This window comes from Puma concolor, chromosome C2, assembly GCF_028749965.1.
Source record: "Puma concolor isolate L17-30 chromosome C2, mPumCon1.1.hap2, whole genome shotgun sequence".
NCBI lineage: Eukaryota > Metazoa > Chordata > Mammalia > Carnivora > Felidae > Puma > Puma concolor.
Window position 1 is genome coordinate 45,902,038 of NC_141675.1, and position 25,712 is coordinate 45,927,749.

Below are 25,712 nucleotides of genomic sequence, written 5' to 3' on the forward strand. Positions count from 1 at the left end.
ATGTCTGGTTCACTGACCCACATAAAACATTTGAAAATGACGGGTGTATGAATTTATTTTAAAATTGAGGAATAATCCATATATTCAGTGGGGTGTATAAAGTACCACATTATATCATGATAGGTAGTGTTGATTGTGTTGGTTATCCTGAATGCATTACAGATTTGGTTTTATGCCAGCCTCACAAACCCCTCTGAGGTGGGTGTTGTTAATCTTCTTATAGATGAAGAAACTGAGGCACTGGGTGGGAGGTGGGCTTACTTAACTTGCTTGAAGTCGGTTAGCTGCATAATGATGGAGTTGGGAGCTGGACTTCTGAGCCCATGCTGTAAAACTATTATCTATATATAGTGAGGCTAAAAATGCTGCATGAGTTCAGAAAAGAGAGGATTGGAATGCTTGGAGGTTTCAGTGGAGGGAGCAGGGTGTGAGGGGCAGGATGTGAATGAATGGGGACAGGTTGCACCCTTTCATAATAAAAAGCTGAAGGTGGGGTGAGTATTGAGGTACAGGGGAAGAGAGGGTTAGTGCCTCTGAAGATCAGTCTTGGAGTCCTGGCAGGTGGGGGTGGGGGGGGTTGGTGAGGAGCTCACACGGTCCTGCTGTCGGATTTATCTCACTAGCTCATGCCTAATAAATCTGGTGGGAGCCGGGGAGGCTGCGAGGGAGGTGGCTGTAGTAACCAAAGCATGAAGTAAAAAGAACCCCACTGATCAGGGCTTTAAATAGGACTGGAGAAGAAGAATTGGCAGTTGGTGACAAATTGGTCAAAAGAAATGAGAGGAATGTGGAAAACACTCAGATTTCTTGGACACTGTTCAGCTACGATGGTAGGTCCTGTTGCTGGAGGACCTCAAAGTGACATTTTTGTGCTGTCTTTAATGATACATATGATGAATATCTAGAATTACTTGATTGCCAAGTGTAGTGAATATTCAGACTCCCTTACCCATTCACCCTTTGACTTCAGGCTTGAACTGGTTTACTAAAAGGGCCTGTGGAGCTGTGGTTTATACTACCTGTCCCGTGCTTTAAATCTTGCCTTTGTTACCTGTTGTTCACCTACTCCTGGGCTACTTTAGTGGTGGTTAATCACCAGAATTGCTTGGAAGGTTGGCTAGGCTCCTTGGAAGAAGTGGGAATGAGTAATCCTCCTGAAAATAAAAAGGGTGGAGGCTGAGAGAGATTAACAGAGGTTAACTTTCAGACAACATTTTCAGAGGTGGACCCAGGGACATTTGTTTACTTGGCTCAAAATAGCAGGTTAGCCTCTCTTTTTCCCAGTAATTGACCTAAAACAAATGGACAAAATTGCCACCATTACCAACAACAAAGAGAAACTCCCAGTCTCTCTCCCTTCTTTTCCAGGCAGAAAGAACGATGATGTGCAGTGTCACTTTGATTTTTCCTATACCCAATTTATCCCTATGACCTGGGAAGTTTTTCTTTATGGATTAGCAATTCATTTGGTAGAAATTGCACAACACTCCTTCCTATAGGTGTTTGCCTAGCATGGGGTCGGGGATGTCATTAGGTGTGGGGTAGAATGATAAACAAAAAGGGTCAGGTTAGGGGGTAAGTGTGAATCACTTCACTGGCCGGTTAACTTCAGAGGAGAGAAACCATGACTTGTGTTATGTTCTCTGCCCTCAAGTCACCTAGCACAGTGGGAGGCAGACTCAGTGCTAAGTGAAAAATATGATTTACAGGAAGAGTTTACTGGAGATGTGATCACAGTGTAAGAACTGCATGGGATTGTGACTTACCTGAGCAATGGGGGCTCTAAAGGCAAAACTACCTTTTGAGGCTGGCTTCAATACAATTTTGGGTGGGATAAACTACTAGACACCTCAAGTCCTCTTTTCTCCTTTATGATTATGCAAATCTAAAAGTTCAAGTATTTTTCTCAGGCAGTTTTCTTACAGAATTTCTGAGAGTTACATCCAGGTGTTTGATATTGGATGATGACGTACATTTGAATGTGATTTGAATGTGAATTAATGGATACAATTATTTAGATAAGAGTGGAGTAAATGCTAAATATATTTAGATACAATTTGAATCAAAGACTCTCCCACTTTAAAATGGGGAGGGACTGCCTTACTAGGGCACTTATGAGGAGGGGGGGGCTTTCATCATGGGGAATCCACACCTTTGAGAACTGCATGTGTTCAACACATCATCCTTGGTGGATATTCCCATCCAGTTCATTGGCAAGTTACTGAGTACCTGGTCATGTGTATGATTTGGGCCTATATGTGCTGGCCATACAAATGATTCAAGTGTTACCCTGCTGAGTGTCTGACGTGATTGTCACCTATTCTTTACAACAGGCATGTGAGGTCGGTGGAGATATGTCCATTTCACAGAAAAGGGAACCTGGATTCCTTCCAATTTAGGTTTGTTGGAACCACACTGTTCTCAAAGATGTCATTGTCTTGGGGGACACATTGCCCCTACCAGGACCTGGTCCTCACGTGGCCACTTAAGCATTTCACTTCTGTCCACCTTTTGGCCTCAAGTTCACACCTTATAAAATGAGGACCTATCCTGCCTAAGCCACTGGTTTATGAAGATCAACATGAATGTGCTACTTAAGGGCCAGGGAGTGGTAATATTATTGCCATGATTTTCTTTTGTACTCTTTTTGCCTGCTACTGTGTACAGGTGTGAAGGACTTGCTGTTTTGTGTTGAGCTCCTATTCTTTGATTTCTTGTGGGTCCCCATAGTTACTGATTGATGGCCTGCAGGTGTGGTTTGGATGGGGTAAATATTAATAGCAATGTAGATGAGGGTGGAGGTAAAGAGCTGAGTTTCAGATGCGGCTTTGATGCAAATGTGGCCCTGGTGTTGGAGACATTGGTGAGGGTGGAGGAAGTGCTAGGTTGCCTTTTAGGGGAGTCTTGCATCCCTTAAGTCAGTTTGGCTCCTCCTTTGGCCCTCTTCAGGAGGCTAGTGGCATTTTGGCTGCAATGGGCTGCAATGGGGTATCCCCCCCCCGACTTTTTTTTTTTTCTCACACAGGCATCATGTGACACCTTACGCAGAGGAGATCTAAATTAATCAGCCCCTATTTCTGTGGTGCGGGATGGGGGACAGCCGGGGTGTCCACTTACATAGAGCCAAGTGATGCTGCTTTTCTCAGCTATTGTAGACTCTACAGTGGTTTCCTCTCCTGTGTCCTGATGTTGGAGGGTAGTCTTGCTGTGAGGGATAGAGCAGAGCTTCCCCACCTACCTTCCCTACCGGTGTGTTTAGTTTCCTAGGGCTCCCCTCACAACGTATCACAGACTGGATGGCTTAAAACTGGACATTTATTCTCCTGGAGGTTGGGAATCCTCCTCTTGGCGGGTCACACCTAGAAGCCTCTAGGGGAGGATAGTTCTTTGCCTTGTCCAGCTTGTAGTAGCCTCAGGCATTGCCGTGTTGTAGCTCCTAGCTCTACTCTGCCTCTTTCTTCCCTCTACGTCTTTTCTCCTATAAGGACACCAGCCATATTGGATTAGGGCCTACCCTACTTCATTGTGACCTTAATTATAACTGCAAAGATCCTATTTCCAAATAATGCCATAATCCCAGGTGTAGGGTTTAGGACTGACATATCTTTTGGGGTACACAAGTCAATGTATAAGCAGTGTGTCTACCTAGATCCTCCTCTGTACATCCCCACTTGGTCTGGTACTAGATTTTTGTCTTTTTGGGTCTTGGCTAAGGAGGTCCTAGGTGTCCCTTTCTGTTTTCTCAGGAACCTCAAGCCATCAGCCATTTCTCCCTTTTCTTCTGTTATCTTCAACCATTTCCTTTGGTGGGTTTTTGCTGGTGCTGTGAAAACATGCACAAGACCCACCCATCGTAGATCTCCCTTCTACCTCATGGCTCCATTTTCCCATTTCTCTCCTCTTTCTCCAAACTTTTCCAAAAGCATCCCATGTGCCATCTCCTTCACTGCATACTTCTTCCTCTGCTTCTTCCAGTCTGGCTTCTTTTGCCTTCGTCGTTCCACTGAGACACGCCTCACTGAGGTCACAGGTGATAGCCACGTTCCCAGTAGCACTTACTCCTGTTGAGCTCTCTGTTGGTGAAGCAATGTCTTCTCAGCTTCTGAGGTAAAACACTCTCGGTTTCCTTTTCTCTTCTCTGGCCTGTGCCATCTCAGTCTCCTTGAAGACTTTTCCTCTCTTACCCAGCCATTAAATCAGTACTGGATTTTCTGTGGGGTCTGTCCTAGATTCTTGTCTTTTCTCACTTTACCCTCTCCATAGGTTATCTCAGCCATTGCAGGTCTCGGGAACTACCTATATTCAGACAACTCAAACTTTACAATGCCAGCCAAGACTTCTCTGCACTCTAGACTTGTATATTTAAGTGCCTATAAAAACATTTTGTTCTGTTTGCTACCGCAAACTTATGTTTAAAACTAAACTTGTGGGGGTGCCCGGGTGGCTCAGTCAGGTTAAGCGTCGACTCTTGATTTCGGCTCAGGAAAAGATGTCACAGTTGGGTTTGAGTCCCTCGTTGGGCTCTGTGCTGACACCACAGAGCCTGCTTGGGATTTTCTTTCCTTTTCTCTCTACCCTCTCCCCTGCTCTCTCTCTCTCCCCATATAAAAACAAAACAAAACAAAACTTGTGATCTGCTCCTCTTCTTTCCAGCCCTTCCCCGCCCCCCCCAACACTGCTTATACTATTTTTTTTTTTTAATTTTTTTTTTTTCAACGTTTATTTATTTTTAGGACAGAGAGAGACAGAGCATGAACGGGCGAGGGGCAGAGAGAGAGGGAGACACAGAATCAGAAACAGGCTCCAGGCTCTGAGCCATCAGCCCAGAGCCCGACGCGGGGCTCGAACTCACGGACCGCGAGATCGTGACCTGGATGAAGTCGGACGCTTAACCGACTGCGCCACCCAGGCGCCCTTCTATTTTAAGAGATATTACCATTCCAGAAATCTGGGTGATATTCTTTCTTGACAACCTCACTCTGTCATTCCATCTAGAACTTCAATAAAAGCCCTGTTGAGTAGCCCTCCTAAATAGCCCTTTATATTTCCCCTCTCTCTACCTCTAATCACCACCATCTTGGTCCTAGCTACTGTCATCTGATGTCCCAACTCTTTTCTTTTTTTTAAACAAATTTTCTTTCTTTTTTCAATTTTTTAACTTTTATTCATTTTTGAGAGAGACAGAGTGTGAGTGGGGGAGGGGCAGAGAGAGAGAGAGAGATAGAGAGAGAGAGAGAGAAAGACAGAATCTGAAGCAGGCTCCAGGCTCTGAGCTGTCAGCACAGAGCCCAATGCGGGGCTCGAACTCACAAACCACAAGATCATGACCTGAGCTGAAGTCGGACACTTAACTGACTGAGCCACCCAGGCACTCCTGATGTCCCAACTCTTAGGAGAGCCTGCTGACTAGTTTCCATCCCCTTGCTGCATCCTCCCATTTAATCTGACCCAACTCCAGTCACTTGACCACACTGCAGATTTATTCAAGTTGTATGACTTTACCTCTCTACATAAAACCCTTTACTATTCTTGTGATAAAGATAGAAGGTCTTCACTTGGTTCATAATATCCTGTGTAGTCTGTCCTCACCCATTGCTTAACCTCAGGTCACACCCGAGTCCCTTCTGCTCCTGCTATGATAGCATTCTTTCTCTGATTTTCTCAACCCTGCAGTCTATTTATACATGCTCTTCCTGTCCCTCTTTTTAGGTACCTGTATGCTCGAGATTGCTTTGCCTTCCTGATAAATTGACCCTTTTATCATTGTGAGTTGTCCTCCTTTATCTTTGATAATGCTCTTTATCTCGAAGTCTTTTATTTATTTATTTTTTACATTTATTCAATTTTGATAGACAGAGCACATGTGGGGGAGGGGCAGAGAGAGGAGACACAGAGTCCAAAGCAGGCTCCAGGCTCTGAGCCATCAGCACAGAGCCCGACACGGGGCTCGAACCCACAAGCTGTGAGATCATGACCTGAGCCAAAGTCGGATGCTCAACCGACTAAGCCACCCAGGCGCCCATGAAGTCTTTTTTTTTTTAAATGTTTGTTTATTTTGAAAGAGACTCCACTCTTGTGAGCCAGCAGAGAGAGAGCAGAGAATCCCAAGCCTCCTTGGCCCTGTCAGTGCACAGCATTACGTGGGGCTTGATCTCAGGGACCTTGAGATCATGACCTGAGCCAAAATCAAGAGTCGGATACTCAACCCACTGAGCCACCCGGGAGCACTGAAGTCTACTTTGTCCAATATTAATATAGCTACTCCAGCACTCTTAGGCTTGTTGTTTGCACTGTTGATATCTTTCCCATCCATTTACTGTCAATTTACCTTTATAATTTATTTATTTAAAAATGATGATGATGATGATGATGATGATGTAAACTCTATGCCCAATGTGGGGCTTGAACTCACAACCAAAAACTCAGAGTGATTCAACACTTCGATACAAATGCACTCCTTAATCCCCATCAGCTATTTAACCTGTCTTCCCATCCACCTCCCTTCTAGTAATCATCAGTTTGCTCTCCATAGTTACGAGTCTGTTTCTTGGTTTGCCTCTCCTTTTTTATCCCCCTTTGCTCATTTGTTACTTTGATTCCACATTAGTGAAATCATGTATTTGTTTTTCTCTGACTAATTTCACTTAGGATAATACTCTCTAGCTCCCATTCATGTTGTTGCAAATGGCAAGATTTCATTCTTTTTTATGGCTGAGTAATATTCCATTATACACATTTGTACGTGTGCACAAACACATATCTATCTATATATATTTGCCACTTTATCCACCTATCGGTTGATGGATACTTGGCTGTTTCCATAGGATTTTGCTTTTTTATCCATTCTGACAATATCTCTCTTAACTGGAATCGTAGTCTATTAACATTTAATTATTTAATAAAACTTGATATAGTTGGATTTAGATATCACATTTTACTATTTGTTTTTTTCTGTGTCTCCTGCTGTCTTTTGGGTTATTAAACAGTTTCTTCTAATTTACCTATTGATATTTTAGTTATACCACCTTACATTGTGTTGTTTTTGTTTTTGTTTTTTTGGTGTGTGCATGTGATTTCTTTAGGAAGTACAATATACATCCCTAACTTTTCAGTCTTAGAGCTAATATTGTATCACTTTATGCAAAATGTCAACCTCACCATTATAAAGTCTTCCTCTTAGTTAACTCCTACTTCTCAGGAGAACTTGGCTCAAAGGCCACTTCAGGGAATTCTTGCCTGACTTCTCAGACTGTGAAGCTGCTATAATGTGTGTCCTGAGCAGGTAATGCTTCTCCTTGGGGCATTTATCACTTGTAATTTGCTCACTTTGGGACCCCCAGTACTTAGCTCAGTGCTGTATACTAATTTATTTGTTGATTGAGTGAAGGGGAGCCCTGAGTTGTGGTTTGAAGAAGGCAGAAGATTTCATGATAATGTACTCCAGGGGATGGGAATGGCATTATGTAAGGCTTAGAGGCTGAAAAGATGACGTATGTGGGAAGGAATATAATAGTCAAGTAGATTAAATGACTTAAAATATAAAAATAAAATATAGCTGTAAGTTTTTCTAACAGTAGCCACCATTTATAGAGCACTTAATATGGGCCAGGCACTGTGCTAAACTCTTTGTACGTTTTATCTTATATAACCTCAACCCTGTGAGTTATTCTTGCTGCATTTCAAACAAAGCAACTGAGGTATAGAGAGGTCGCTTACCTCGTTCCCAATCACAGGTAAGGGCTCTGCATTCAAACTCAAATCCGTGTGATTTTGATGCTCAGGATGGAAGTGGGAGTGAGAAGTGGAGCTTGATTGTTTATGGCATTTAATGCCTGTGTAAGGTAATTGTGTTTTGATTTGGGGCCCGAGTTCAGTGGAGAGAAGCCCCATGGATGCTACTGTGGGTTTGTAGAATCTCGTGTTACATGCTTTTATTCTTTAGCCCGTTCTGGGGAACAGAAGAAAAAAAAAAGTAGAGAGCCTTTGGAGGCTTTTGCATAGTGGAGGGCAGATAAGAAAACTTGTTTCGGGAAGATTCATCAGGAAGCCAGTGGGCAGGATGGATTCAGGTAAAAGTCTAGACAGGAAGGGAAATACGTGAGAAGCAGTGGCCAGGACCCACTGTGATAGCAGCCACAGTTTACAGAGGGAACTGTAGTATTTTAAAGGAAGGAGTGAATGTGAGACATGTTTTGAGAGAATTCTGAGTAGAATCGGTTAGGAATGAGGCATGAGGATAGGAAGATCAATCCCTTTTCTTTTGGGCCATTTATACCTGCTAACTCTAGGTGTTACCCAAAGACCATTAAGTACACCCATGCTGGAGATAACAGCCTTGTTTCTCAAAATGGGGTGCCCAGACATCCTCAGGGGTCTGAGAGAATGCTTTTTTCAGGAGAGTTGTACAAGGCTAGGAAAAATAGTTAGAAAGCTGTGTTTTAAGATTTTGTTTGTTTGGGTAAGATCATAGCGAACACAGTCTGCCTGACTAGTGCATAGAGGGACTTTTTTCTACTTCTGCGGTATTATTCCGGGTGGACATTTCTGCCCAGTTCATTGAACAGTCATTGAGTTAGTGTGTTCAACACAAGTAGATGACTAAACAGGGCATGTGTGCACATGTTCTGTGGGTTAGAGGAGAAGTCTGGAGGAGGTTAAGTATGTGTGTGCTTGTGTGTATGTGTGCATCTGTGTATGTGTTTGTCTGCATTTATTTTCTGCCTTTGAAATGATCATTGAAAATTGACCTTTATTGTTTTTTTCTTGAGAAAGAGCTTAACCAGTTTACAAACTAGTATCAAAATATTTTCACTTTCCCAATGAAGCATTTTATTGAAATTAAAAGATTATCTGAAAGTGATCCAAAAAATAAGATTATTCTATGAAGTTCAAGGAAAATGTGTGAAATTTATGGGTGCGTTCAGAGTTCACCCAAGGCCTTGAAGATCTGGTTTGTGTGTCAGTATAGAATGCAAAGGTACAGAGTGAATCCTGGTCTTCCATATGAATGTGGGACAATTTCTAGGATTTTGTTTCTGTTTGTTTCTGGGTGCCTGTCTCCCTGAAATTGCTTTAAGGCTTATTATTTCAGTAGAAACCCAGGACAAGAGGTTGAGAGTCTGCCTTTCTCCATGTCGAGGCTACGTTCGGACCGGTTCTGTGTTGAGCCTGTTGAAATTCATATGTACCTTGGTCTGATGCAGTGCTGCCCTAGGCCACCAGGTGAGGACTGTGAATTTATATTCTCAGCCAGCATCGTCTCTTGGCTGAGTAAATATGAGGTCTCACATATAAACATTGGTCTGCATATGCAATATTTTGCCCTTGATGCTGTTGATAATAAATAAATACATTTAAAAAACTCTCTGAATGCATAGTTGTCCCCCTCTCCCCAATGGTTAACTACAAGTACTTTTTTTTTTCCTTTTATTCCCCGTGTTGTACAATGTGAAATTTTTCAACCTTTTAATAAGGAGTCCTTTTACTGGAAAAGAGTAGCTCTGCTGATCCAGTGCCCAGAATGTAGGCGTAAGAATGAGACCCTGATTAATGGTTGGGTGTGCCCCTAAGGTTTTGGGGTTTTAGTTGTCTCACCTTGCACATAGGCAAAGTAGCAGCTGATGCTTCTATTATAAATCATTGACGAGGTGTGGCAGAAGAAGTTTAAATCTCAGTAAGAACCATTGTTAGAATTTTGGTGGTTACCTTCTTATTTAGAAAAATCTTTGAAGAGGTTCAAGTGCAAGAGGAAGCTATTTGTGTCCCATACAGCTTCTGGCATGGGGATTGTAGAGGCATGCTTTCCAAAATCTGGACTCTCTCCCTTCTACTTTTTTTCTGATTAGATTTGGCAAAGGCCTTCAGAGCAAAGCATCATAGAAGTTTGTTGTTTGAGTTCATGTAACACACATTACTTCTTGTTCTGTGTCTCTTCTTGCTGCCTAATGCCATTAAGTATCCATGTCCTAACCCATTTTCCCCATTTGGGGTCTGCAGACATTCTCAGGTCAGAGAGAATATTTTTTCTTTGAAAGAGGTGTGTTGGTGCATGAGCAGAGTTTGAGAAATACTGGCTAAACAATAATAAACACTCTAGAATTTGAAATTGACTTTTAACTCATTGTTTAAATTCTTGCCATTGACTTTCACGCTTTTCAGAAACTTAAGGAAATAAACTACCAGTGTGCATATTTTGGTTGTGATGCTTTGTGCTTTTACTCCCTTTCCCTTAGGGGACCTAAAGTTTTCTGTCAGTAAACCTTAAACACAGCTTCTGTTTTGGCTGTTTGCATCCTGATGTAATTGAGTATATGGTGGCCTTGGTGTTTTTATTTGTTTTGGGTCTGTGAGAAGCAAAAGTGTGAAAGAGAAAGCTTTATGCACTAGTTTCTTTATATACATAGACATATACCTATACCTATACATATACGTGTGTGTGTGTGTGTGTGTGTGTGTGTATTGCTTTGTATTTGCACCTTTGTAGTAGGGCAAGGGAGATGTAGAGAATTCGGACCAGCCTTTTTTGGATGTATAGTTTCCTCCTCCTGATGGTGACTGCAGCACTGATGCTGGGCATGGGAGCCCTGGTTTTCTAGAAGCCACAAACTCCAAATCTTTATGTCAGTGGTTCTCTTTATGTGTGGTCCCTGGATTTGCATACTTCATTCATATGTTGTTAGAAATTCAGATTTTCAGGCCCCACCCCAGGCCTACTGAATTGGAAATTCTGGGGATGAGGCCCAGGAAGCTGTGTTAAAACCCGTGGTATTCTTATGTACACAAATATTTCAGAACCACCTCTTAAGGCCAGGTCTTTTTAGCTTCCTAAATAGACATTTTGTACACGTGAGTGCTTCCTGGAGCTTTAGGTTACCACTTTCCTGAACCAGAAATAGGATAAAAACAGAAGTACTACTAATTGCTGACCATTTCATATAGTATGGTGGTCAGAAACCATGGATTCTTTGGAGTTGTTTACCACTGTATGATCTTGGGCTAGTTAACCTCTCTGCTTTATTTCCTTCAACTGGGATGTGGAGATAAGAGTGGAAACTATTATTATCTCTCTCTTACAGTTGAGGAAACTGAGGGACAGGAACAGTTGCAAAGGTTGCTTAGAGCCACTCTTACAGGAACTGGAGGTTCAAATTTGGACAGTGCGATCGCAGACTCTGGGCTCTCACCTACTGCTCTCTTGTATGTATTTCCATTTAGCCTTCCTCCCATAGCATCATCTCCACCTGTAGCCACATCTCCCAGCGCTAGGAAGGTGCGTAGAGAGCTGGAAGAGGACAGCCCCTTGTGATGTTGCAGCAGGGGCTGGACTCTTGCTGACCCTTGACAATGTGAAGCTCAGTGTTTCCTAAACCTAGAGCCTCCAAGTCTTCTTTTCAGAAGCAGGCCTCTAAAGGGTAAAGTCAGCCCTTCCCTGTCTTTGGTCCCCAATGGAAGGGTTGTGGAACCCGGTGGGGGCAGTGTTGGTTGTTGCTACTGTCGGAGAGCTATGACCATTTAGTGGGCAGGGCCAGGTGTGCTAGATATCCTTAATGTGGACAGTGAGTCTTAAGGGACAGTTGCATCCCACTGGGCTGTCAGATGTGCTACTGGACCATCTAAATCTTGTTTTTTCCCCCCTCTCTATTCCAGGTGGGACTCTGTTTACATATGATCTCCAAGTATTTTTTTTTGCATGATTTTAATATACATTTAATATACCCTGAGTTTCTGAGGAATATAACACTGCATTTTAATAAATTTGGGAATTCTGTTTTATTAGTTTGAAACTTTACCAAGAGTTTTCACTTTTTCTGAAAAGTTGTATCATGCTGTTCCTGACCATTTGAAATGACAATAGAACATGTGTGATGTCTGCATTTGTATTTACTGCATTGTAGGGATTCTAGGTATAGGAACAAATACAACAATTTATTCATGACTCCTAGGGCCTCATTTCTCAAAGTTTAAGGTGCCCATGAATTACCTGGGAACTTGTTGCAATACAGATTGTGATGGGGGATTTGCATTTGCATTGTGATAGAGATTTCACGTTTATTTATTTATTTATTTTTATTTTTTTGTGTATTTTGAGAGAGAGTGTACGTCTGCAAGCAGGGAGGGGCAGAGGGGCAGGGAGAGAGAGAGGGAGGCCCAATCGGGCTCCAAGCTGTCAGAGCTGTCGGAGCGGAGCCTGATGTGGGGCTCGAACCCACAAACTGAGATCAAGACCTGAGCCCAAACCAAGAGTCGGATGCTTAACTGACTGAGCCACCCAGGCACCCTGAGATTTTGCATTTCTAACAAGCCCTAGCTGATGGCACTGCTGCTGGCTTCTGGCCAGTGGACCGTGCTTTGAGTAGTGAAGGTCTTGTGTTGTATACCTGTGCATATTCAAATACCTATGTTATCATAACTTACTTAAAAATTCTTTTTAGAATGAGGGCATTATATTAATTTGTTAAAAAAAATATATACTGGTACCGGATAGTTATTGTTTATCAATTTCGTTTCAGATTCAGAAAAAGGGTGTTATAAAATAATTCTTTTTCGGGATGGTGCATTGAGTTTGATGGGTGAGAGCCACTGCTCTGGGTGATGAGGTAGATCTATCATAAATACAAATAGAATTATGGGCCCCAAAGTCAAAGAATAGTGATTCAGAATATACTCATTAAGTTAATTGTTCAAATCAGGTTGTCATTCATTTATTCTTTCATTTTTTTTTTTAAGAGATATGTACCCTCAGAATTGATTCCTTTTTTAGTTTGTTTATTTTGAGAGAGAGGGAGCACATGCAGGAGGGGCAGAGAGAGAAGAAGAGAGAAAGAATTCCGCGCAGGTCCCCGCTGTCAGCATGAGGAGCCTGATGCAGGGCTCGAGCTCACAAACCCACGAGATCATGATCTGAGTGGAGTTCAGAAGTCGCTCAACCAGCTGAGCCATTCAGAGGCCCCTTTCCTTTTCTTTTTCTTCTTTAAAGTAGGCTCCATGCCTAGCATGGGGCTTGAACTAACGACCCTGAGATAAAAAGTTAGTCTACTGACTGAGTCAGCCAGGTGCCCCTCACTTACTTACTGTTTCAACAAATATTTATCAAATTCCTATGTGTGCTCTCTGTGCCAGGCACTGCTCTATGTGCTTGACATGCCTCTGTGAACAAAATAAAGACCCTTGGTCTCAGGGACCTTCCTGGTGGTGGGGGAGACAGTACACACTGTAAGTAAATTACAGGACATTTTAAGTGGTGAGTGCTATGGATTGTTGGCCGATTAGGAATGCTGGGGATGAAGAGGACAGGGTGAGCAGTTTAAATTTTAAATAGGGTCATCCGATTCCTGGTTGAGAATATAAAAATTTGAGCAAAGCCGTAGGTGGTTATAGAGTTGACCGTGTGGATACCAGGGAAAGCCATGCAGGCTGAGGGAACAGACAGCACAGTGGCCCTGAGGCTAGAGGCCATCCAGCAGGCCTGCTTGAAGAGCTGCAAGAAGACCAGTGTGGTTGGAGTCGAGTCAGCTAAGGCAAGTGGGGTGAGGAATGAGGTCAGAAAGGGAATAGCATTAGGGACTTGTGGGACATCGTAGGGCCTTTGCTTATACCCAGAGTTGGGGAGTTAATGCGGCTTTTGAGCAGGAGTAACATAGTCTTCCTGAAGTTTTAAAAAGCTCCCTGTGGCTGCTGTGTTGAAAAAGCCTTCCAGGGGGCAGTCGTAGAAGCAAGGAGACCAGTTAGGAGCCATTGGTATGTCCAAGCATGAGATTAATGGGGGCCCTGACTCGGAGAGGGCATTGGTAGTGATGAAGGTTCTGGAAGTGTTTTTGTGCCACTTAGAATACAAGATAAAATGTTCTTAGAACTCAAGGCTTCCAGCAGTACCTGTGTGGATCTTAGTGTGAAGAAAATCTGATATGGTTGACCAGTAACCACGGTTCCATGTTCTTTTTCTTCTGAGGAGTGTGTGTACGTGTGCATGCATGCATATGTTTGCAGAACCTATCTCTCCAGGCTAGCAGTTAGCAGTCAAGTACGGTGAGCAGCTGAGTCTGTGTACCTTTAGAATAGAATGCGAAGCAGCCTTAAATGGAACTAACTGGTCCTGAAAGCCTCACACATTTCTTCTTGATTAAGCCAGATGTGTTTCTAGTAAAAACATATGCTGTTACTCAATTAATGTTTCTTGTAATACTCTGATGGTAAATCAAAGATAAAAATTCATTTTTCTCATCCCATTTCCTTTCTGACCCCATTTGTCCCCCTTCTTTCTTAGACTCTGAGACTGTAGAAATTTTGTTAGCGCACTCGCTTTAAGTTGACTGATGCCTTTCTGACTTATAATATGCATTATGTAGTTTTGCCCTAGATTTTCAAATAATTAGTTTGAACAAGTGGGAGCAGTTTGAGACTCAGTGTTGATAGGTGTATGCAACTCATTTTCTGTGCAGGTCACGATTTCAGTGACCTTCGTGCTTGGAGGAGACTTGATTATCATAGAGCTAAACTTCCTTTAGTGGGGTCTTTTGAAAGCTTGCCAAAACAGTGGCTTGCCAAGATGTTAGGTAGAGTATATACACAATTAAGTTAAGTTCCATGGCACGTCTCCAAGAGACCTCGGCTCTCAGCCAGGCTGACCTTTCAGGTGCTTATATGTCATAAACTATTTTGTCCTAAGGCTTTCTGCTTCATCACAGCAGTGACTTTGATCAGTTGTTTTTTTTTTTTTTTTTTTTTTTCATTTTCTACTTGCAGCAACTACGGAGTATATGTTAAGTATATGTTCTCATTTTTGTGCTATGGCTAGCATTACCCCAACAGTTAACTAAGAACTTTTCTTCGTTTAGAGTGAGGGGAAGAGAAGGTAGCTTCATTTACTCAACTTTTCCCCTTTACTCTTTCAAGTCTATATTTTAGGAACTCTGATTTAGTTCCATAGCTCAATGATTTGGGCTGGATAAAGTGGTGGTTGTATTCTTCTCCTCCTTCTCTCTCTCTCTCTCTTTTTTTTTTTTTTTTTAAAGCCTTGGGCTATTTCTGATGTGACCTTGGGAAGAATATTTTTTCCTATATCCAGTAGAAGATGTTTTTAAGGAGAGTATGAGTTGTAGCTACATATTTTTAGACCACATTTTCATATGGCATTAGTACTTTGGTGGCATGGAGTCGTGGAGATTTCTCTTCCTAGCCTTGGGTTGAGGAGACAGCATTTCAGTGCTGGCTCTGTCCAGTTACTGTGCTAGCTTAGGGAGCCTCATTCTTCTTGTTTATAAATGGGCATGAAGATCCTTACTTACCGTTTACCTTGGAATTGGTAAATATCATCAAGTGAGCCAACATGTACGGAAGAATTTTGCAAGCCCTAAACTTCCTTCACATGTTGCTGGTCATGGTGTTGTGTTTATTATAAAGCTTGTGCCTATGAACCCTTCATTTCTGTCTTTAACTTGCTATGGGGTCTTAGGTAAGTGGAGTGAGCCATTTTTCTTGAACATAAAATAGAGATGTGCATAGGGGCTGGCAGGGAAGGGAGAGCCCAACTATAGGGTCTCTAGAAACAATTCCAGTATACAGATTCTGGGATTTTATGTTTTCTGCATGTGGGGAGGGTTTTTGCTCATTTTTTTCTTTTCCTAACTTGTTAAAACATTTTAAACTTACAGAATAATTAAGAGAAGAGTGTCATGAACACCCACGTACCCTCTACCTAAAGTTAACAGTTGTTAATATTTTGCCACATTTACTTCATCATTCTCTGTATGTTTGTGTACTGGTTTTAAACTTTGAATTTCTGCTCTCTCTTTGATGTGTGTTCAACAGTCTTTTCCAGAGTATAGTGTAGTCGGTCATTAGGCTGCAGTGTTATCGGGTTAAGTTGGAGTTTTTATGTCCTTCTGATTAATTGATACTTTTTCTTGACCAGGATGAACTTACTGCTGTGAATGTGAAACAAGGCTTCAACAATCAGCCAGCCTTTACTGGAGATGAACATGGCTCAGCCAGAAATATTGTAATTAACCCATCAAAGGTAATGCAAATTGTCTATTTCCTAAACCTTCTGAAAAAGTGTGTGTGACACTCTTGATAGTTAATGTTGATTAATTAGTGTTATTTAAACCACAATCCATATTCAGGATTCCCAGGATATCTTGCATACTGTCCTGCTGTAGGACCCAGTTAGGAATCGTGCATTGCATTTGGTTGTCATGTCCTTTCAGTCTATTGTAACCTGGTACAGGATTGAGCTCCACCTTTTCTCATGGTGGTGTTTTTTTGGGGGATTTCAGAGTTGCCATTTTAGAAGAGTGCCATCCAGGGGCACCTGGGTGGCTCAGTGGGTTGAGCATCTGACTTCAGCTCAGGTCACGATCTCACTTTTATGAGTTTGAGCTCTGCATTGGGCTTGCTGGTCTCAGCACAGAGCCCGCTTCAGACCCTCTGCCCCCTCTCTCAGCCCCTCCCCCACATACACTCTCTCAAAAATAAATAAAACATTAAAAAAAGATACATTTGTCTTATATTCTAGTCCTATATTCTAGATTTGTCTGATTGTTTTTCATGATAAGCTTCAGGTTAAATATTTTTGGTAAGAAGACTATATTGTATATCAGCAGTCATACAATGCCAGTTTGCCCATTACTGGTTATACTGAGTTTGAGCACCAAAGGTGGTGTCTTCTCTTTATGTTGTAAAAGTAGTTATCTTTTCCTTGTTGTAGACTCTTTCAGGTGATAGTTTGAGACCAAGTGAATATGCTGTTCTTCAATAAAATTTCATCGTGTGATTTTATCATCAGTTCATGATGCTTGCTGAATGATTCATTTTGCTGGCAGTTGCAAAATGCAGGTTTTCCAATTGTCTTTTCTCATACATTATTGCCATTCTTGTGTAAATGGACATCTCATTTTAGAATTTATTTTTATTTATTATTACTATTATTTTAATGTTTGTTTATTTTTGAGGGAGACAGAGAAGGGGACAGAGGATCCGAGGCAGACTCTGTGCTGACAGAGCTGTGGGGGCTCGAATTCACGAACCGTGAGATCACGACCCGAGCCGAAGTCGGACACTCAACCGACTGAGCCACCCAGGCCCCCTGCCCTTTATTTTTTATTGTTTTATTTTATTTTTTTAAGTAGGTTCCACGCCCAACGTGGGGCTTCAACTCACCACCCTGAGATTAAGAGAGAGCCTGCACTACCGACTGAGCCAGCCCGGAGCCCCAAACACTTCCATTTTTCTTTTCTTTTCTTTTTTCTTTTCTTTTCTTTTCTTTTCTTTTCTTTTCTTTTCTTTTCTTTTCTTTTCTTTTCTTTTCTTTTCTTTTCTTTCCTTTCCTTTCCTTTCCTTTCCTTTCCTTCTTTTGTTTCCTTTTCTTTCTTTTCTCTTTCCTTTCTTCTTTTTTTTAATTTTTATTAAAAAAAATTTTTTTTTTAACGTTTATTTATTTTTGAGACAGAGACAGAGCATGAATGGGGGAGGGACAGAGAGAGAGGGAGACACAGAATCGGAAGCAGGCTCCAGGCTCTGAGCCATCAGCCCAGAGCCCGACACAGGGCTCAAACTCACGGACCGAGAGATCCTGACCTGAGCTGAAGTCGGACACTTAACTGACTGAGCCACCCAGGCGCCCCTCTTCTTTCTTTCTTTCTTTCTCCCAGAGCCCCAAACACTTCCTTCCTTCTTCCTTCCTTCCTTCCTTCCTTCCTTCCTTCCTTTTTTTTTTTTTTTTTTTCAACGTTTATTTATTTTTGGGACAGAGAGAGACAGAGCATGAACGGGGGAGGGGCAGAGAGAGAGGGAGACACAGAATCGGAAACAGGCTCCAGGCTCTGAGCCATCAGCCCAGAGCCTGACGCGGGGCTCGAACTCCCGGACCGCAAGATCGTGACCTGGCTGAAGTTGGACGCTTAACAGACTGCGCTACCCAGGCGCCCCTTCCTTCTTTTTTTAAATTTTTTTTTTTTTTTCAACGTTTATTTATTTATTTGGGACAGAGAGAGACAGAGCATGAACGGGGGAGGAGCAGAGAGAGGGAGACACAGAATCGGAAACAGGCTCCAGGCTCTGAGCCATCAGCCCAGAGCCTGACGCGGGGCTCGAACTCACGGACCGTGAGATCGTGACCTGGCTGAAGTCGGACGCTTAACCGACTGCGCCACCCAGGCGCCCCGACCCTTCCTTCTTTTTTTAAAGTAATCTCCACTCCCAACGTGGGGCTGTAACTCACAAAGATCAAGAGTTGCATTTCCCACCCACTGAGCCAGCCAGGTGCACTGACCCCCCATATTTTAGTATCTCTTTGAACCTTGGACTCTTTAATATTTGATGTGTCATCTTTTCTCATTTTGGTGTTTAAATTGTCTCTTACTTTGTGGGGGGAGAGCACCTTTAACCTGTTTCTTGGGTGCTTTTGACACCTCCATCATTCTTTGAGCGTTTCCTCATTTTTGATATAATAATGTATTTTAGGTTCATGTTCTTTCTGTGCCCCAGCCCAGATCTGGATGTTTGGCATGCTGATTGCTTCTAGAGTATCATAACGTGTAGGTCATTTCAGTGGACAGAGATGGGAAACAACACATAGATTTGTTTCTTCTCTTCTCTCCTTTTTCTTTCCTTCCTTGCATCCATCCACCAGTTCTTATGCAATATCACAGGGTTTATCCTGTTTTATGTTCCATCTTTCTCTCTCTCTTCTCCCAAAGTGAGAACCCTGGCTTTCAGTAATTTCAATGTATTTATTTACTCTGTCTTAAAATACACATAAAAAAGTTCTAGAATAGACTATACCAATGTTATTCCAACAACAAAGTTACTATGTAAAATTTATAATTTTCCTGTAATACTTTTTGTCCTTAGATTAATTTTCATTAAGGGTATAGAGTCGTTGTCATAAAATTTTTCTTTTTTTTAATTTTAATTTTTATTTATGTTTTAACGTTTATTTATTTTAGAGACAGAGCATGAGCGGGGGAGGGTCAGAGAGAGAGGAAGACACAGAATCTGAAACAGGCTCCAGGCTCTGAGCTGTCAGCACAGAGCCTGACGCGGGGTTTGAACTCACGAACCGCGAGATCATGACCTGACCTGAAGTTGGACGCTTAACTGACTGAGCCACCCAGGCGCCCCTCTTTTTTTAAATTTTTAAATTTTTAAAAAATGTTTTTATTTGTTTTTGAGAGAGAGGGAGAGTGTGAGCAGGGGAGGGGCAGAGAGAGAGGGAGACACAGAATCTGAACCAGGCTCCAGGCTCTGAGCTCTCAGTACAGAGCCCGATATGGGTCTTGAACTCGTGAACTGTGAGATTGTGACCTGAGCTGAAGTCGGGCACTCAACCGACTGAGCCATCCAGGTGCTCCCAAAATTTTTTGAATTAAAAATTTTTTTCTGTGTGGTTATGTTAACAATTACGTATATGGGTGGAATTATTTGTTTCTGTGTGTATTCTTTTAAAATTTGCTTTTTTTCATCCTTTTTGAGTTGTTTTTATTTTCTGAATACTGAAATATTAAATTGAAAGCATCATACATAAAAATGAAAAGAATATATTTTCTTCTCCTTACCCAGAAATAACCATTGTTAGAGGTTTGTGTATCATTTAAGATCTCTTTGTTTGCACATGTACACACATGTAATTGACAGTTTGCTAATCAACTGAAATATTTAAACAGTGTGAAAGAGAACAGGCATTTTCTACAGATGATCGTGCCATCAACTGAACACAGTGTTTTTAGTTTTGTCTTTTTCCAATCTTCATACGCTTTTAACATCACAGCTACAATTATGTGTATACTGTAATTGGCATTTTTAAAAAATTGTAAAATAAACAAAACTTGCCATTTTAACATTTTAAGATGTACAGTTCTTTGGCATTAAGTCACATTGTGGTATAACTGTCATCACCATCCACCTCCAGAATTTTTTTGTCTTCCTTATGTTTTTTAAAAAAGTAACATCATTTGGTATATATTTTTTCTTGAGGCCGGAAGTATTCATTTTAATAATTATTGATGGACAGATAACGAACATGCCATCGTTTATGTTCTAGAATGACCTGAAACTGCTAGTATACAGCAATTAGCCTGTTGCCAATTTCTTTTTTTTCTTTTTTTAAACAGATTATTTATTCATTTATTTAGAGTGAGCATACAAGCAGGAAGGGGCAGAGAGAAGGAGAGACAGAATCCCAAGCAGGCTCTGTGCCATCAGAGGAGAGCCCTATGAGGGGCTCGAACTCACAAACTGTGAGATCATGACCTGAGCCGAGATCAAGAGACAGATGCTTACCCGACTGCGCCACCCAGGCGCCCCAGCCTGTTGCCAATTTCTTAAGGTTATTTATGAAGAGGTTGTAGTCATATTTGAACATGTAGCTTTTGTTCTTTAGGGTAAATTCCCAGAAGCATGTCACTTGGGTAGAAGGTGTATTAGTCTTTTAGGGCCATCATAACAAAGTACCACAAACTGGTGGCTTAAACAACAGAAATGTGATTTTCTGAGAATATTTATTTTCTCACAGTTGAGGGGTCTGGTAGTCAAGATCAGGGTGTCAGTAGGTCTGGGTTCTTGTGAGGCCTCTCTCCTTGGCTTGTGCAAGGCTGGCCTCTCACTGTGTCCTCACATGGGCTTTTCTCTGTGTGCATGTATTTCTGGTGTTTCTTCCTCTTATAAGCAAGCCAGTCCACTGGATTCGGCCCCACCATTAAGACTTAATTTGACCTTAACCGCTTTTAAAGGCCCTGTCTCCAAATGCAATCATACTGGGGATTAGGGCTTCCACATCTGAATTTTGGGGTAACACAATTCGGTCCGTAACAGAAAGTATGACTGCTGTGTGTCTCTTGATACGAACTGCCAAACAATTCTGTTGTATCAAGTTTTATGTCAATTTAAATAACTGAATAAATGGAAATAACATCCATTACAACTTCTGCTGCTGTCAACCCTTCCTGTGAGATTTACTCAAGGATTCAAACCTTCTGAAGGGAATTTGATCTTATAAATATGGAATACATGAACTATACTGTAGTCCCTAAACTTTTTTCCATTTTCTCATGAAATGAATTACTTTCAAAATAGCTTTGGGTGGATGGAAACAAGTTTTAAATTAAACTTTATCTCTCCTACCTTGTCTGATGGAGTGCAAATTGGTATAAAGCTTATGGAGGGCAATTTAACAAATGCTGATTAAAATTTCAGAATCATACAATCTGAATTCTGGAAATTTATCTGAAATCTGTAGCTGTACATGTGTGAAATGACAAATAGGAAAGATTGTTCATTTTAATGTGATCTATAATAGAGTTTGGAAAAAACACTCCAAGTGTCCATTAACAGGGGCTTGATTCAATAAAATGTGGTACCCCACACAGTGCATTATTTGTAAAAATAAATGAGAAATTCTCCATATATAGATAGATGTGGAAGACTTAGACGTGTACTAAAGCACATAAAGAGGTACATACATAAAAAAGAAAAAATAACCTATTTGTGTTCATGTGTATTCACCTGAAGCAACACCGGAAAGACCTATGAAACTAAGCAAAGTGGTTACTTGGAGGTAGGCATTGGGACTTGGGAATGAGGCTATTTGGTTTTTTAGGTTTGGAATAATGTGAATATAAAATTAAGTGCACGTTCATTTTGATTTTCTTTTTTCTTTTTTTAGGGAATTTTAGTTTACAATATTCAGTTCACAGGGTTTAAGATGTAGACATAAGACATATAGTCACCTGTTCCATTGTTATTAAATACATAGTTATAAAACAGATCGCTGACTAGTTTTTAAAAACATTTTTATACATTTATTATGATTAAATACTCATACATAATTGCAAGTAAGAGACTTTTTAATATGAAACAATCTGTGTAAGTAGGTATTTTAAGTTCTTGGTGTGAAGACTAGATATTGATTGAGAAATTTAAAATTAAACAATTTGTTGCTATTGGTTGCTTGTATTTAGACAACTATAATTGCTACATTTTCACTTTTAATATATTTTCTGTTGCAACGTTCTGCAAACATTTACTTAAAACATACCATGAAGTTTTTTGTTAAAAAAAAAAAAAAAAAGGAAAGCTCAAATTTTTTTTCCAATTCTTCTAAGTTTTTATTACCATATTATATCAACACACCAAAATAGACTTTTTTTTATTGTCCATAAATCACAAAGATCAAGGAATGGCAATTCACATTAAGAAAAAGCATACTAGCTGGGTGTCTGGGTGGCACAGTGGTTGAGTGTCGGATTCTGTGTTGGCTTAGGTTATGATGTCATGGTTGTGGGATCTAGCCCCGAGTGTGGAGCCTACTTAAGATTCTCTCTCTACCACCCGTCTCCCCCGCCCTTCCTCCTTCCATCCCTCCCTTTACCCCTCTCCCCTGCTCTCACACTGTTTCTCTAAAAAAATAAAAATAAAAAAAATTATTTTATTTTTTAGGAGCACAATATATATCCTTCTATTATTTTTTTAAAAAATATAATTTATTGTCAAATTGGTTTCCATACAACACCCAGTGATCATTCCCAACAACACCCAGGGCACATCCCTCCTCTGTGCCCATCACCCCCTTTCCTCTTAGTTTGTTAGTCCTTAGGAGTCTCTTATGGTTTGCCTCCCTCCCTCTCTGTAATTTTTCTTTTTGCCCTTCCCCTCCCTCGTGGTCTTCTGTAAAGTTTCTCAAGATCCACATATGAGTGTCTTTCTCTGCCTGGCTTATTTCACTTAGCATAACACCTTCTAGTTCCATCCATGTTGCTGCAAATGGCCAGGTTTCATTCCATCTCAAAAATAAAAAATTTTAAAAAAGAAAAAGTGTAGATAAACTTTACTAATTTTTACAACTGTATTCCAGCCTATAGACTAATTATTGACTCATGAGCCTTAACCAAGGCTGTGACTCTTATTTTGTTTCAGCGGGGTATTTTATTGTAATCATGGTTACCACTGTCTACTAACCTTACTAGAGATATTTACTAGAAATTGTGCTTGTATCTTATTAAAGAACTCCCAGGGAATGAAATATGATTCTTGGAAATTCCGACAAGTCTTAGGTGGATTCACTTGATTTTTAGGTATTCATCCCTTTCCTTCTTGTGCCTTTCTTCTCATGTCCTCTTTTAGTTCGGTTACTACGAAATGCCACAGTCGTTCACAGAAGCTCCCTTTGCTACTTTATTCCATTCAGAGCAGGTAACAGTAGCTTTCTCTTGAAATACTTGTACTCCTGAAATTGGCGGCCCAGTCAAAAATGTTGAATACTTAATTTAATCGAACCTTTTGTAATTTTCCACTTAAACAAATTTTTCTTGTCTCGTTTTTAGAAAGCACTGAGTGTAAATACAGAGTTTCCTTTCCAAAAATATATGCTATTAAGATGAAACAAGAAAAAGAATGATTACTGTGTGATTACCAGGCTTTCTGCTTTTGTCTGCAACACCTCTCAGGAAAAATATTCTCTTCCAAATTTGTGTGTAGTATGAAAAAGAAGTACAGCTGAAGATTAAAGCAGAACCCATTGTCTTGAAATTTATTCAGGATGTAATTAATTTCATCTTATCAGAGATTCTCAAAGGCTCTTCTTTTTTCCTTGAACCACTTGTTAATAGTGGAACAAAGGTGCTGTGGGAGTTTTTGCATCATGTTAGTATAAGGAAATCACATTTTAAATTGCCATTTTATTTTCTGACGGCTGTTTGAAGATACTCTCGTAAAACAAAAATGAAATACGAATATACATTACTAACGTACTTGTTTATTGTCATCAAACTTTTTCTTTTTTTCTCGTTTCCACAGATTGCAGCTTATTTCAGCAGCATATTAGCTGAGAAACTAAAGCTTAACACTTTCCAGGACACCGGAAAGAAGAAACCACAAGTTAATGCTAAAGATAATTACTGGCTGGTTACTGCTCGATCCCAGAGTGCAATTCATAGTTGGTTCTCTGACTTAGCAGGAAATAAACCACTTGCTATTTTGGCAAAAAAGGTATTAAGTATTTCTAATGTTACTTTAATTGTGGTCTTCTAGAAATCACGATGTTCGAGCTAACGTTCAAGTACGTACTTGTTTCCCCCTGTTCCTTCCAAAACCCAAAGCCTCACTGGCAGGTGCTGCACATATGCTCTTTGCCCCTTTGTTGTGATGGCACCTGGTGCCTAGGACGTCTTGACCTAAATGTTCCACACAGGAAGCAATTTATGTGGACTTTAGGTAGACAAGTTTTTATTTTTTATTTTTTTTTATTTAAAAAATTTTTTTTAATGTTTATTTATTTTTGAGACAGAGAGAGACAGAGCATGAATGGGGGAGGGACAGAGAGAGAGGGAGACACAGAATCGGAAGCAGGCTCCAGGCTCTGGGCCATCAGCCCAGAGCCTGACGCGGGGCTCGAAGTCACGGACCACGAGATCATGACCTGAGCTGAAGTCGGACGCTCAACCGACTGAGCCACCCAGGCGCCCCGGTAGACAAGTTTTTAAAATCGAGAACAGACCATAAGAGTTCATTAATTTCCAGTATTTTTTTTTTCCTATTTTCTTAGGCCAGGATGTCCAAAATCTGTTACACAGAAATTCTTGCTTTGATGTTATTTCCTCGTCTTGAAAAGTACCAATCCAAATTCTTTAAGCTGTCTCCTTCCTAATAAGTACAGTAGTGATTCTGTGCGTGCTTGAAAAACTTCTTTGAAAAAATTTTAGAGCAGAATGGACAGGTTTATTTATAGCTTCTACCTTTTTGGGGGACGGGATGTGGAAAGCGAGGGTTCTTTTAAAATCTTTGCCTTTGATCATTTTTCCTCAAGTGGGAAATAATACAGATTCAACAATCTCATCCTATCAAATCCTATCAAGTGTCCAAATCCTATCAAATGTCTTTTGAAATTTAGAGGAGACCTCTACCCTACCTCTTAGTCTTCATCTCTGGCTTCTGGCACACCTTCCAAGTAACCCACGTGTCTTCCTCAACTTGCCTGAAACCCTTTAGTCTTAGGGGTGTCTATTTTCTGTCCTTGATAGTGAGTGTTCATTACCTGGTGTGGCGCAGGCCTGGTTTAGAGAAGAGCTCCTTTTTGTATTTGCTTGCTTATTTTCTAAAGCAACTCTTTGAAAATAGTGCCTATCGCTACCATTGGCTTTCTTTTGCCCTCGTGCCTCCGTAGTATTGTGTTGCCTTTCACGTATTTTCGTGATTCAGAGCAACTGAAATCCTTGAAAAGCATAGCAGTCCACATAATCGCCCCTTGCTACTCAGGTTATGCCTGTCTCATCACCGGCTGAACTGTGTAGCATTTCTTGTCCAGTAGTGAACATTTACCATGTGGGTACTGTATGACCTGTAAATTGGATCTGAAGGCCCCCTAAGTCAAAGGACAGCCTTTGTGATGGCTTTCTACCAATAGTTCATACCCTCCGTGTTGGGTCGTACCTTCAATTTCCATGTAGCCAGCCTGACATCTTTCTTTTTAGGTTTTCCTTTTTAAATACGTTTTTAGAATCCCATTTTTTGGACATTTCCTGAAAGCAAATAATGGTGAGGAATTGATGCCCTTGCTTGAGGGGTGTGTGTAGGTAGTGGTTTCTCATCTTTGAGGAGGGAGATGAATTACAGTGCAGTGTATTAGCCAGTGTTCTTCTCTCTTTATTAGGAGCTGCCTCTGGCCAAGTCAGGTGTTCCTCAGGTAAGCCCTGACATTAATTCTTTGTGAAGATAAACTTGTT

General features: G+C 40.9%; 1 protein-coding gene across 1 annotated transcript in view; it reads left to right on the forward strand.

Annotated features, from left to right (window-relative positions):
• Positions 1-25,712, forward strand: part of MED12L (mediator complex subunit 12L) — a 340,943-nt gene that overhangs the window by 16,146 nt on the left and 299,085 nt on the right. The window contains exons 4-6 of the mRNA XM_086674526.1: positions 15,911-16,015; positions 23,788-23,979; positions 25,640-25,672. Of these exons, the coding sequence (XP_086530652.1) occupies positions 15,911-16,015; positions 23,788-23,979; positions 25,640-25,672 (330 nt within the window). The remainder of the gene's footprint in view (positions 1-15,910; positions 16,016-23,787; positions 23,980-25,639; positions 25,673-25,712) is intronic.